Source organism: Syngnathoides biaculeatus, chromosome 2, assembly GCF_019802595.1.
Source record: "Syngnathoides biaculeatus isolate LvHL_M chromosome 2, ASM1980259v1, whole genome shotgun sequence".
NCBI classification, from domain to species: Eukaryota; Metazoa; Chordata; class Actinopteri; order Syngnathiformes; family Syngnathidae; genus Syngnathoides; species Syngnathoides biaculeatus.
Window position 1 is genome coordinate 21454577 of NC_084641.1, and position 14274 is coordinate 21468850.

The 14274-nt window shown below is 42.2% G+C and overlaps 1 protein-coding gene across 4 annotated transcripts; it reads left to right on the top strand.

Moving 5' to 3' along the window:
* Nucleotides 1–2384: 2384 nt before the first annotated feature.
* Nucleotides 2385–12872, top strand: LOC133511563 (Ig-like V-type domain-containing protein FAM187A). 4 transcript variants are annotated; one of them, XR_009797962.1, is made up of 8 exons: nucleotides 2385–2436; nucleotides 3180–3477; nucleotides 3872–4149; nucleotides 5275–5637; nucleotides 7694–7935; nucleotides 8194–8425; nucleotides 11126–11195; nucleotides 11299–12871. XR_009797962.1 is itself a non-coding variant. In XM_061840523.1 (6 exons), the coding sequence occupies exons 1-5, from the start codon at nucleotides 3304–3306 to the stop codon at nucleotides 8418–8420; spliced, it is 1284 nt and encodes a 427-aa protein (XP_061696507.1). In that variant the 5' UTR covers nucleotides 2447–3303; the 3' UTR covers nucleotides 8421–8425; nucleotides 9048–11108. The 4 variants fall into 4 exon arrangements, 1 of the variants encoding a protein (XP_061696507.1); XR_009797963.1 differs by lacking the exon at nucleotides 2385–2436 and adding an exon at nucleotides 9048–10023 and having other exon boundaries at nucleotides 2447–3477; nucleotides 11299–12872; XR_009797960.1 differs by lacking the exon at nucleotides 2385–2436 and having other exon boundaries at nucleotides 2447–3477.
* The last annotated feature ends 1402 nt before the right edge of the window (nucleotides 12873–14274 follow it).

A 14274-nucleotide genomic window follows, 5' to 3' on the forward strand; every position in this document is an offset into this window, starting at 1 on the left:
CAACTCAGCTTCTGGCTTCTGATTGTGGAGGCTAAAATGCTTTTCCCATTACATCAAATTCATTTGAAACAGCTTTTGATAACATACTATATGTTCTCGGTTTTGATAGGGTTGCGTTGGGTTAGTTTGGTTTTTCTCGTGTTCCATGTCTTGTATGTTCGTGCTTTTTCTTTTCTGAGAGACATACTCTATATAGAAGACAATAACACAAATAGAATTATAACGAAAAACAAGGTGACATATGACAGGTCAAAGGGTTGCTGGGAGTCTATACTTTTTGTGGCCAAAGAAAGTTGTAGTGCCCCAAAAAAAGAGCACTGCACTGACTCCTCTGTTCTGTGATTGCCCTTCTTGAAATCTTTTCTGCCCCTAGAGGTTACCACTGTTACCTCCTCCAAACTCAATTTAGAAACCGTGTGTGTGCTTAACATGTGAGCAAAGCCACATACCCACGTGGGAAGACAAAAAACAATATGATTATACGGAATGCTTTGACCACATTTGGCCTTAGACTCATGGAGGCTATTACCAAGGCTATTCAATTGTGGTCACTACAACACTGTTGTTTATTCTAATAAGGGATGACAGCAAGCGTTGTGTGCATTACTGGCCCCAACAGTAGGTACAATAATTTTAAATCAGCCGTTAAAGAGATCATACACGCCCCCATTCCAAAGAAGTTGGGACACTATGAAAACATAAATTGAAAACAGAATAGAGACATTTGGTAATACTTGCAATGTATATGTATGTATGTATATTAAACTGAATACACATTTAATGTTCAAAGTGATGAGCTTAATGTGTAATTTTATCCATTTATTTTTATTTTTTGTACTCCCATACCATGACGGGCAGTTTTCCATTTTGCATCTGTCCATTTCAGAGGAGCTGGGGCCCAGAGAAGCCGACGGAGTTTCATGATGTTTTTGATACAGTACATGGCCTTTGCGCTGCATGGTAGAGATTTAACTTGCGTTTGTAGATGTAGCAATGAACTGAGGATGGAGCTGCCAGGCAAAAAGAGCGAGAAGAAGAGAGGCCAGTGGGTGTTAGAGAGGAAGATGTAGGAGAGAGGCTTACATGGAATCCCTAAATTCTAAGAAATTGTATGTTGACAAATGTTCTTAAACTGTTGGACTATTTGGTCATGCAGTTCTTCAAAAAGTGATGAACTTTTCCCCATCCTTTCTTTTGAACAAATATATCTATTTCCAATTTACCTGTTCACCTGTTGAATGTTCCACACAGGTGCTGATTTTGTTTTAGCATTCCTCATATTTCCCTGTCCCTGTGTCTGTGTGAGTTTTCTCCAGGACTTCCCTTTTCCTCCCGCATCCCAAAACCTGCATGGCATGTTTAATGAACACTCTAAATTGCCCATAGGTGTGAATGTAATTGTAAATGGTTGTTTGCATGTGGGAGGCACGGTGGGTCAGCTGGTAAAGCGTTGGTCTCACAGTTCTGAGGACAAGGGTTCGATCTCAGCACTGTCTGTGTGGCGTTTGCATGTTCTGCCCATGCCTGCGTGGTTTCCTCCGGGCACTCCGGTTTCCTCCCACATTCAAAAAACTTGGAACATTAATTGGACACTCTAAATTGCCCCTAGGTTTGATTGTGAGTGTGGTTGTTTGTGTCTATGTGGCCTGCAATTAGCTGGCAACCAGTTCAGGGTGTACCCCGCCTCCTGCCCGTTGACAGCTGAGATAGGCTCCAGCACTCCCTCGTGAGGATAAGCGGCAAAGAAAATAGATGAATGGATGGTTGTTTGCATGTGCCCTGTGATTGGCTGGCAACCAATTCAATCCTAAAATACATCCCCCCCAAACGATTTTGGGGGGGATGTATTTTAGGACAGGGAAATCAACAAATACATTTACAATATCATCCATGTATTTAAACGGAAGAAAAAAAATCAAAGCTGTTGTTTCATAAAGTCATTTAAATTCAACTCAGAAGTGGGAAACGGCTGGCTAGGAAGCAGAAAAATTATCCAACTACAATAAAATAATTCACAATGCGCGTAAGACACTTTTTCTTATTTCCACTACAAGAAAAAAAAAGGATATATGATATGCATTTTTAGGATTCCAACAAAGTTATAGGTCGGACACGTCCTGCTCCAGTATTACTGGCTGCAGGACACCAGCCGCTGCACAATGATAGGTTGGCACAACCTACTGCTTCTAAACCACCCTAATCGTAAATTCTTCATTTTTAAACCTGACCATATCAAACTTCTTTGTTTTATTTCATACAAATGTGATTCATGCTTGGGACGCAGGAGCCAATCACGTTGCAGCAGGGCGTGTCCTGCCTGGAAACTGTGTTGGAATCCCAATAACGCCGGGCGTACTCCTCTTCCCTTTCGCTTCTGACGTCGAATAATAAACATGTGACGTCAGAAGCGCCGCATTCCGTCGTCATGACAAAGTGGTATGTGTCACCAACTAATTTGAGACACCTTGTACAATATTTGAGTAGTGCATTTTGAACCTATTAGTTCATGGAGGCTTCCGTCTGTTCGGAGCATCAATGAAAGGACGGAGGGTGCCGGACTTCAATGAGATGATTATTTCTTCCACCATTTGACTTTGTGACGTGAATACGACAGAGAGGGAGATATAGTGTGTATGAGTGTGTGTCTGTGTGTAGAGAGCGAGAGACTGTATGTATGTATGTATGTATGTATGTATATGTATGTGTGTCTGTCCGCCCGCGCCGTCTCGGGCACTTATGTGCAGACTCAAACTCAGTCGCTTGTATCATTAGCATGCTGCTGAAATCTCGGAAATGTACCGCCTTCACCTCAACGGTGTGACTATGATGTGCTTCTGTGTAGATCGTTGGAACGTTTATCAATTCTGACAACAACTCTTATCTTGTTGGACTATTTCAATCATGTTACCCAATAAGTTGATCCAAACCAATTCCCATGCAGAACGGGTTGTCTTAAAATGATCTATCTATCTATCTTGTATAATCTATTTTTTAAAAGCAAGGCAGTTTTATATAGTCTTGAAGTGCATCCTTAGGTTGCAGTCACCAAGTTTATGAAAAGTGTTCCGGGGAATTTTCCCAGTAGGGCAGAAATGTACGGCTCCCTAAAATTCTGCAATGTAGAATGAGTAGAGTAAATTAAAAAGGTGATCATTTTATTTTAAAATTCTTATTTGAAGGTTTTAAGACACCAATGGAAGCACCATGTTCTCAACAACAAAGACTATGTTGTTAATTTGAGCCACCACTCACGCTCGAAGGTCTTCGGTCATAAGCCTGACCCTCTCCAAAAGAGGCCTGTGCATGTTTCCGCTCTTAATTCTCCTCCTCCTCGCCAAGGCGTGGAGCTACGAGGCTCCCAAGGAAAAGCAGGATGTGTTTGCAAAAAAAGCCTGCCCGGCTTTCCTGTTATTTTTCAACGCCGCTTACCAGGCGGGGGCCACGGTGGAGCTGCCGTGCCACTGTAAGCCCGAAGAGGTGAGTTCAGTCACAGCCACCACACACAACGTTTGCTTTCATGAACAATCGTTTGCTTATCAGCGATTCAGTGAATATTGTTGGTCAAAGTGAAACATCAAGATGGAGTACAATCAACTGCTTCATCTCTGGTTCGTTGGAATTTGGGTCAAAATCATCTCTATTGGCTATGTATGCTGAAAACAGATAACGAATTGTGTCTCCCGGGTATTGTAAAATAGCAAACAACCCACTAGTGCAAAAAAGAAGGAAACAATGTTGAAATGTGTTTGATTTTTTTCCCCTATCATATAACCAAATTAAAAGCAATCTATTATTAATTTTTCATGAATGATCCGTAAAACATTTTAACATTCGTAATTGTCATACAATTGGAACATTACCTGTGTTTCAGGTGCAGTCAGTCGTTTGGTTCTATAGGAAACACAAGTCCAGCTCAGAAGAGACCCGAGCCCTGACCGATTACCATGGGAACAAGCTGCTGGACTCAAGTCAAATCCCCCACAATGCCGACCTGCGCAGTCGCTTCTCAATTCGTCTCTTCAGCCTTCTGATCTTTCGAACAACTGTGGACGACTCGGGTGTTTATATCTGTGGATCGGCCCGAGGCGACTACTTCTATGCCTACGATCTGGACATCCAGGAGGTGCGGGAATTCAGCTTCACGTCAAGGTTAGGGTTCACGCTTGGGATTGTCATTGTCAGTGTAATGTTGAAGTTAGTTTGGTGTTATGCTTGCAACAAATGGTTTTCTCTTGATCATCCTGCCTGGTAGGGTTAAGACGTGCTACCATCAGCCCGTCATTTGAATGCTGTGTCTCGTGACGAATTATGAATTCAGGACACAAATCGGTTTGCTATAGTAAGAAATCAGCCAGATGGATTGGATTGAGGTTGGAAGTTTATTGAGATCCACGCCTGATCTTGATCACATGTTTTTTTTTTTTTCCCTGACCAAATGAACCACACCAAAGGGGGGAAAAAAGTACGATGTTTCCCAAAATGCTCTCACATCTCTCGTATTGCTACAGGAACGAAAATCCAAGCAAAAGCAAATATGCTCGTTCCACCAAAATATTTTCAAGGGAAATCAAGCTCATTATACCATGAGAACAACTGGAGAATGTCACCCATCCTGAAGGGGAAGAACCTGACAAATATTATCCTCAGTACTTCTGAGGGTATGTTTTTATTGCTAGTTGACCCACGTGCTCCAAACCTGCTCTGCTTAATAAGTGGCGGCAATCTCGAAGGACCATCTCCCACTAATTACAACAACAACATTCAGCACAGTGGTGACTTGTATAATGTTTTTGTTTTTTCTCTTCCCTATGCTGATCCTTCAAAAATATATTTGTGAAATTGTTCCAATTGCACAAAATAAGCTTGAAAACCGCTGCACACCTGGCCTTTGCACCACTTCCGGTCATAAGGCACATATCAACCAGAAATGAGAGACAGAAAAAATTGATGAAAGACAAGCCGACTACAGGAAAGGTTTTATTAACCTCTCTCACAAATGCATAGAACTGGAGGCCCAATCAAATGACAGAGATGAAAACCAAGCTGTCACGCGGCCTTGTGAAGCGGGCATGTGAGACAACATGTATAGATGTGGCTATGCAAATGACTCCAAATGTCAGTTGGGAGAAATAGAGGCCATAGGAAACGTGCAACACCAATCTCTTCTTGGTCTGAATCATACTGAAATTTGCATCTTTTTGGATTTGCATCATGACCAGTATTTCATCGGAGGAATTGCACGATCACACTCAGGTTCTTCTTTGTTGATTCCAGGCACACTCCTGAAAGTCAGAGCAACTCGATGGAATACGTAAAGGGACAAAGCTCTGGTCAGCAGCTCTATCAAGTCTTCACCACTTTCCGCCCGTGGTCACGGTGCGACCGCTGTGGCGTGCGGGGCGAGCAGGTCCGAGTGGGGCTCTGCTACGTCCGCTCCCGCTTCCTGCACGTGCGTTACAGGCGGGTCAACCACACCGTGGCGTCCTGCGGCTCAGGGGCGGTGCCTCAGGCATTCGGTCACATAAAGCAAAGCGGAACTGGAGCCAGGCTGGAGGTCAGAAGCTGCCGTGTGACTTGTCCAACTGAAGCGCCGCCTCCTTCCAAACTGGATAAAATGATGGCATCTGTGGGGCACAGGTAAGCACACTTGACTATTTTAATTATTATTATTAGCATTCTGGTCTGCCTATTCAGGATTTAGTTGTTGAAGTTGTTCAATAGAAGTACTGTACTGTGCCATATTGACTCTGGGTGAAAAAAATACCAACGTGTTTGGAATGCTTTTCACCCACTTCCACCTCCAAATCATAAAATCTTATATCATGGCTGTAATGTGACATTCAATGTACATGGCAAGACAGTATCCTGTACAATGAGGGGAAACCCATCTAAAGGTTAAAGGTTTAGCCTACAAAAATGCAGTTATTTTGTCCCAAATAGTTATGTCAAGGTGGCACAGTGGTGACCGGTTAGATCCCGCCCCCGCCTGTGTGGACTTTGTATGTTCTCCCCATGCCTATATGAGTTTTCTCCGGGGTTTACAGTTTCCTCCCACATCCCAAAAACATGCGTTAATTGGAGACCTCAAATTGCCTTTACGTCTGTTTGTGAGTAAAAATGGTTCTTTGTCTCTATATGTGCCCTGTGATTGGGTGGCAACCAGTCCAGGGTGTACCCCGCCTCCTGCCCAAAGATAGCCGGGATAGGCTCCGGCACTCCCAAGACTCCGGTGAGGATAAGTGGCTCAGAAAATGGATGGATGAATCGTAAAGTTAAAGTATCTTGACCATGTGTCTTTGGATTTCATGTCACCGCTTGCATGCCTCACAAACACCCATTTGTTCCAATCACAACTCTCTACTGAATAGACTTATTGATTTACTAAAAGTCACATGCAATGAAATTCCACCCCCAGTTCTATGCATAACAGAGGTCAAAAAGAGTCTGTGACATGGTTTAAATTTGACATCCATGTTTTTGTTGATGTTAGGCAACAGGTAATGTTTGGTTCACACTCAACTCAAAATTCATGTGATTGTGTGGTGAAAGCCAATCGGTGTTGAAAATATAAAATATAATATCCTGGAGTTTAAAAAAAAAAAAAAAAAAAAGCTTGTCGGTGTTTGCGGGTATCTGCAACTTTTTGATAACTCCTGCTGGCAATATCTGCACTGTACAAAAAAATAGGGTCGGCATGCAAAATGGTGAGCGAGAAACTTGCCGCAGGGTCAGCGCACACATTTGACGAGATTAGCACGTGCTAAAAGAGTCGGCGCTTTGTGGGGGCGCCAAATAATTGGATGAAATTCCACCTTTGGTATATCCATCCATCCATTTATCCACCCAAAACATTGTGCAGGAGTGAATAATCTACACAAGGCTGAAGTAAGACACCAAGAGGCAGGCAGAGCAACGCTTCCACACTGTGCGTCATTTGCTTTGAATGACCTCTTAGAGTGCCTGGGTTAGTTGCTCTGTACTATATTTCTACATTTATGATGGTTTTAGTTTCCCTGATATGAAAAAGAAATGATCCCATTTAAAACAAGAACATGTAAATGCATTAGTTAATGTTAAAGTGAAAAGTTACAAGAGTGACTGTCTCTCCCATGGAAAAACGATGGGTTGCCCCAAGTTGGTGTGCCGCATATATGTTAAAAGAATCCTTGATTGGAATGACAAATACAACCACTGACTTGTACTTGTCAAATATGGTGTTATACACTACACGTCTAAATTATTCCTTTATGCACAGTATTTCTGAGTTTAAAAGTACAACAAAAACCTGTTCTGACAAAATGGTTAAAACATGGCCGTGCCCTACATTGCACTCGGGTTTGGGCCTGCGCACATGCTTCCAATGGGGAGAAGAAGAAGGAGACTTTACTTTCAGTGGGTGTAGAAGGAGAATCTACCTTAATTGTGGATAGAAGAAGAATAATCTACCTCAATTGTGCATAGAAGAATAATAATCGACCTCAATTGTGCATAGAAGAGGAAGAATCAACCTCAATTGCCTGCTGATCTCATCACGGGTGTTGTTAATCTTTGGGGAATCGAACAACATCTAATTTTTAACTTTTTTCACAGGATTTTGGAAATACAGTAAATGAACATTTGTTTCCATGATATTGTATTTGTTCGTAAAGGCCGTATACATACATTATTGCAGTTAATCCTCTCTCCGTTGCAGTTCTGATTCCATAAAGAGCCAGGAGATGCATGTTTCCCACGTGAACCACCCAGCTGACCAAATCCTGATCCTCGGCTGCCCAGGGGCACAGCCATACATTGCAGTGGCGTGGGACAGAGGATCTGAGCCCATTTATCGATCACACCGTTTGGTCGGACGGGATGCAAACGTCACGTCTTTGAGAATTCAAATTGATGCTGGACATCATCTTGTCTTCACTCCTGCTCAGCTTCAGGATTCGGGTATGGAGTAAATTTGGAAGATCTACAATTTCACCACATGGTTTAACAGAAGGCCCGTTGTTCAGTTGTTTTTGCCGGGCGCTTCGACTTATAGCCCAGGTCCCAAACACATGGATGTTAGGTTAATGGTTGGTTGTCTATATGTGGCCTGTGAATAGATGGCGACCAGTCGGAGGTGTAATTGAATATGCTGAAAATAGATGGAATTTTTGTTTGGTTTTTGAGATGCTTTCACTTAGGTTTTTTTTTTCTTCTCAGGTGTCTACTTCTGCTGGCTAAAGGGGCGCCGTGTGACCGAAATACACCTGCTGGTCTACCCCCATTTTGGGCGGGGCATGTTCTTCACATCTCATCCAGACTTGCCCTTGGCCTTGGAGATCATTTTCAAATCATATGCTGCTATGACAGCAGTGTTCTGCCTACTGATTCTCATTCGAGTCTGCATTAGACAACTCCGGAGGGACACGCATCGGGACCCAACTTAATCGAGGTGAAACTTTTTAGTTTGGATTTTAATCATATCGAATAAACTAACCAAGTTTTGAAAGACATTACCCAAAAAGTAGGTCATCTCTTGTTTGTTCCAAAGTAAGTGCATGGAATTTTTCATTTTATCAAGAAGCAGAATAATATTCTGTAGTCTCATCCAAATAATAATTTCTTAGTATAGATCATTTCTTTATAAGACCTATTTTGTAACAGCCTGGCACGAGTTAGAAGAAGAAAACAAGAAACATGGTCTAGATGGCGATAACGGGTCTTAGATAACTATTATGCTTTCACAGAAAGAGAATCGGAATCCTTTTTATTTGCCAAGTATGTCAAAAAACACAAGGAATTAAAATATATTTAAGACATAAAAGCACAAGACAGAGAGTCACTTACCCTCTTGCAGTTGAATGGAAAGAGGGGAGAAGCTGTTAGAATATCTGCTGTTTTTTACTCTATTGATCAATAGATCCTACCTGAGGAAAGGAACTGGAAGAGGTCGTGACCAGGATGTGGAGGGTCTAAGTGGATTTTGCTCTTTTCTTAATTCTGACAGCATGAATGTCCTCATGGGTTGCTAGGGGAGTACTGACAATAATTTCAGTTTTGATTGTCTGTTGCAGTTGCAGTTGGAGTTGGAGTTGGTCTTTTTTTTTTTTTTTTTTGTGGCAGCACCAAACCAGACTGTGATGGATGGACACAGGACTGATTTGATGGCTGTTGTGTAGAACTACCCCAACGTCTCTTGTGGCAGGCCGGGCTTCCTATGAACCTGCATGAAGTACATCCTCTGCTGGGCCTCTTTTGAGGATGGAGTTGGTCTCCTACTTCAGGCCCGGAGAAACTAATTTTTCCAGAAGTTTGAAGGTCTTGACGGTTGACGCAGGGTACTTGAACAGCGTAAGGGAAAGTTCTGGCCAAGGATGCTTCCTGAAGTCCACTATCATCTCTAGTCTTAAGCGTGTTCCACACCTGGTTTTGTCAGCTGGTCCAAGGTCCACCCGTGCCACTTCGTGTCAATATGCAACCCGTCACCATCTTTGATGAGGCCGATGGTTATGTTGTTTACTGCAAATGTCAGAATAAGTGCAATCGTTTGGAGTCCATTTGGACATTTGTTGCATACCCATCCTATGGAGGGTTTCCTGACGGGTACCATTTGGCCAACTGAAATGCAGCTTTGGTAGTCTGTGAACCAAAAACTCAGGCATGGGAAGACTTTGGTGAAGCCATTAAAAAAGACTTTCAGACCGGTTCAAGGAAATTCTGATCCACCATCTTGTGTCTCAGGAGGGAGAAGCAGTGCACCGTCAACACTGTGTATAGTGGGTAAGGGACACTGCTGACCTTTTAAATTAGTGGGGAATCGAACAATATCTAAAGACCAGCAGGACTCACTGGCCACAGTTAAGTTCAGTATTCGTGACACTACCATAAGAAAGACCCTGGCCAAAAATCGCATCCCCTGGAGAGCTCCCATGCAAAATGCTATGCAGTCAGCAAAGAATACAAAGGCTCATCTCACATTTGCCCCAAAACATCTTGATCCTCAAGACGTTTGGAGAAGCATTCTGTTGACTGACAAGTCAAAAATTGAAGGTGTGTAGCCTGTTACATCTGGTGTAAACGTGGCACAGCATTTGATAAAAATAACATTCCGCCCAGAGTGAAGCATGGTGGCGGCACTGTGATGGTCTGGGGGTGCTTTTCTGCCTCAGGACTAGAACAACTTGGTGTGACTGATTGGAACATTGAATTCACCTATTTACCAGAAAGTCCAGCCATCAGTTCATTGCCTCAAACTCAAACACTCTTGGATCATGCAGCAGGACAACGATCTGAAACACATTTGCAAGTCCACTTCTGAATAGCTAAAACAAATGTTAAAATTAAGGTTTTGCAGTGACCAAGATAAAGTCTGGATTTAAATCCAATTGAGATGCTCAATATGGCGGAGTTAAAACAATTCTGCAAAGAAGAGTAGGACAAAATTCCTCCAGAGCAATGTGAAAGACTCACCACCAATTATCGCAATGCTTGATTTCAGTTATTGCTGCCAAGGGTGGTTGAGCCCGTTATTAGGTTCAGGGCGTAATTACTTTTTCACAGAATTTCAGAAAGGTTTGAATATTTGCGCTTTAATCAAGTGAATTGTCATTTGAAAACTGTATTTTGTATTTCTTTGGGTTGTTTCTGAATGATATTAAAACTGGTTGGTTGATTTGAAACCTTTGTGTGCGATATGCAAAATAAAAAAAAAAATAATAATTTACGGCACTGTAGAATGTCCGACTATTCTCTTCTTGCAAGCCCAGAGACTATCCACTCAACCCAAGGGTGAAAATAAATCCTGAATGTTGAAATTGTGAGGATTCTTAAAACATGTTTCATTATAATTCATTCAAATTTTAAATAATCAATTATTAAAAGACGTATTTTACATATTCTGAAATTGAGTGGCGACCAGTTAGTTGAGGGTCTACTCCCCTTCTTGGTTAAAGTCAACTGTGATAGGCTCCAGCTCACTTGCAACCCGAGTGAAGATAAGCGCCACAGAGAATGGATGTCTTTTACATATTTTAAATTCACATTTCAACTTTTTTTCTGATAATAATGGACAAATGACCTGGTCCATTTGTCCAGTATAAAAATCTAATGTGACCCTTGAGTACAAAGGTTTGCATTTGTCTGTTGGTTTCAGTGCGAGGAGAACACATGGAGGTGATTTGTTCCACTGAAGCACCTCGTAGGCCTGATGAAGCGGCGACTAGGTAAGTGCGTGTGTTTGGGCTCCTGCCAAAAGTGACATCTTTTCACCAACTCGATGTGACAGTCATCATTAGCACTCCTGATGGACTCATGTCGTTTGTTTAGAGGCAACAAAATGGAGAGAGTGTGAAGAGGATGCCACCTGTGGAGGAACAAGAGTCCAACTCGTACTTTCTCAACAAATGAGAGAATATACAACAGAAATTTCAGTCCCCCCAACCCACCCTTTGGACGATTGTCGCTCTTCTCTAACAGCACCCAAATTCTCCAGTCTCTAAAACACCTGCAGGTCCTATATGAAGCCATACAAGGCTCAAGCTATTAGGAGTCATTACAAGATCACATGCAACAATTTAACATTCATAACTTCTACTCAGTTGCTGAACACAAGTGGTAATAGTTACATTACACAGTTGAAGGGCCAGGCGACAGTTGGCATACGACTGAGCACATCGGGAGGTTCTGGGTTTGAATCTTGGCTCCAGCCTTCATGTCTTGAGTTTGCTTGTTCACCACATCAGGAGTTGAGTGTCTAAAGATTTTGCAGCCAACCATAACATGATGAAAATCAAGTTAAATTTGGTTAATCAATGTCATCATTGATATCTTTTCAAAACAGTACAGTGGTTCCCAACCATTGCTGGACCACAAACAGCTCAAACATGAAGACATTTTGGTGGAGCGACATGGAAAGTAAATGATTAAAAATGAAAATCACCAATATGTGGAATGATGGGGGCGCAGTGACTCACCTGGTAAAGCGTTGGCCTCACAGTTCTGAGGTCCCGGGTTCTATCTTGGTCCCGCCTGTGTGGAGTTTGCATGTTCTCCCCGTGCTTGCGTGGATTTCCTCCAGGCACTCCGGTCTCCTCCCACATCCCAAAAATATGCAACATTGATTGGACATTCCAAATTGCCCCTATGTGTGATTGTGAGTGCGGATATTTGTCTCCATGTGCCCTGCAATTGGTTGGCAACCAGTTCGGGGTGTACCCCGCCTCCTGCCCGTTGACGGCTGGGATAGGCTCCAGTGCTCCCCGTGACCTCGTGAGGATAAGCAGCAAAGACACTGGATGAATGGATGGATGGATGTTGAATGATGTAATACAGAAAATGGTAAAATAAACCCCCCTTAAATTATTTTTCTGGGTGTGATTTACCAAAGTTTTCATTATTACGAGTTCATTCACTACCAAACCAGCTGGTGGTGGTGTACATGAGCTGTAGACTAGAGGGTAAGCACTGGTGCATCTTCAGATGTAAATGCTGTGGCTGACTGAGGAATATGTCCTTTTGTTTTTTACATAGGTACATCAAAAAATAGGTTATTTCGCTAGATCTCGGCTGTAAAGGTTTAAATTTTTTGTATTCTATTTTGTAAAGTATTGTATGATATTGATTGAGGCTAGGACAGTAAAATTTATTGGGTTATGTAAGGTTTGTATATTGTGTACTTAAGGTTAATTTGAACGTAAAAAGGCGCGTCACCTTCATTTAATTTTTTTTCAACGCTTTAATTAGCTTTTTGGTTTGTTTATATACTTGTTTATATGATTGTTTGTGTAGACCATGTATGGTAAATAGGAAAATAAAATCAAATCCAACTTTGGCTCAGCCACCATTTTCCCTTTCCACAAAATCTCCAAAGACACTTTTGCTGCCGTTTTTAAGTACTGTTAATTGCCGCACTGTGTGTGTGTGTGTGTGTGTGTGTGTGTGGTGTGTGTGTTAGAGATAGACAAAAGAGAGAAATGTACTGTAAGTATAAGGTATGGCTTTGTGTGTAATGGTATAGAGTGCTCCCTTGAATATTCGTGGCTCACCGTTCGCGGTCCCGCATACTCACGGATTTTGCTCTCCAAATTGTTTATTTCATAATGTGTTTAAATTTGTGATAGTTGCATTCGTTACCATATTTTCCCGACAACAGTGCACGTCTGTGTAGTGTTTTTTGTTTGTTTCCATACACGAGTTGCACCAGACCATCCACCGCAAATATACTGCATACCGCACACACTGGTATGTTGTAAAAATTATTCACAAAGAAAGACTTTGTAAATGTTTATTTACATATGTTGTTTCTAAGCGTTGATTGTAACATAGCAGTAAAACGGCTCCGAAAACATTACAGAAAAGTTATTGTTTTTACTTATCCTCCTCCTGTTCACTCAGACCTCTTCATTATCGGGGTTGAACAGCCTCAGAGAGTCTCATATTTCAGCTTCTCAGTTGCTCCCAATGTCATTTTCATCTTGAGTTACCACTGTTGTGCTGTTCTCCTCGCGTAGCAGTCCAGCCTTTTAATTCCTTAGTGATCATAGATTTTTCGCTGCATGCTCCACACGTTTAAAATCCTCCAGAAGAGCTTCACATGTGGCCATTTTTTGCGAAAGATTTTTAAATGAATTAGGCAGCGTGGTGGCACAGCTGGAAACCATTGGCCTCACAGTTCTGAGATCCCGGGTTCAATCCTGGACCCGCCTGTGTGGAGTTTGCATGTTCTCCCGTACCTGCGTGGGTTTTCTCCGGGCACTCCGGTTTCTTCCCACATCCCCAAACATGCAACATTGATTGGACACTCTAAATTGCCCCAAGGTGTGATTGTGAGTGCGACTGTTTGTCTCCATGTCACCTAACCCTAACCCTGGCCTGTGATTGGTTGGCAACCAGTTCCGGGTGTACCCCGCCTCCTGCCCGTTCACAGCTTGGATAGGCTCCGGCACAGTCCGTGACCCATGTGAGGTTATGGGGCTAAGAAAATGGATGGATAAATTTAAAATTTATATTTTGCGTTTGTGAGTGTCATGCACCATTTTCTATTCAGGGCATTGGAAATTAGCGCTGTTGTCTTCTATGACCAATTTAGGTACATTTTTCTTCTTCTACTGCCAATTGAGGTAGATTCTTCTTTGGACAATGTATTATATATAGTGTTTATATAGTATTATACATGGGCAACAGGGTACGCTATCATTTATTTTGTGCATTGCTGTATTCTTTTATTGAATATATGCAATGTTTGTGTTATACAGATGTTAAAGTGGTGGCTGACTGATAAACGTGTTCCCCTTGTCTGTCCAC

Coding starts and splice junctions, on each gene's coding strand:
- LOC133511563 (XM_061840523.1), top strand. CDS start 3,304: ATGTTTCCGCTCTTAATTCTCCTCCTCCTCGCCAAGGCGTGGAGCTAC. Junction 3,478..3,871: donor GCCACTGTAAGCCCGAAGAG/GTGAGTTCAGTC, acceptor CCTGTGTTTCAG/GTGCAGTCAGTCGTTTGGTT. Junction 4,150..5,274: donor GAATTCAGCTTCACGTCAAG/GTTAGGGTTCAC, acceptor TGTTGATTCCAG/GCACACTCCTGAAAGTCAGA.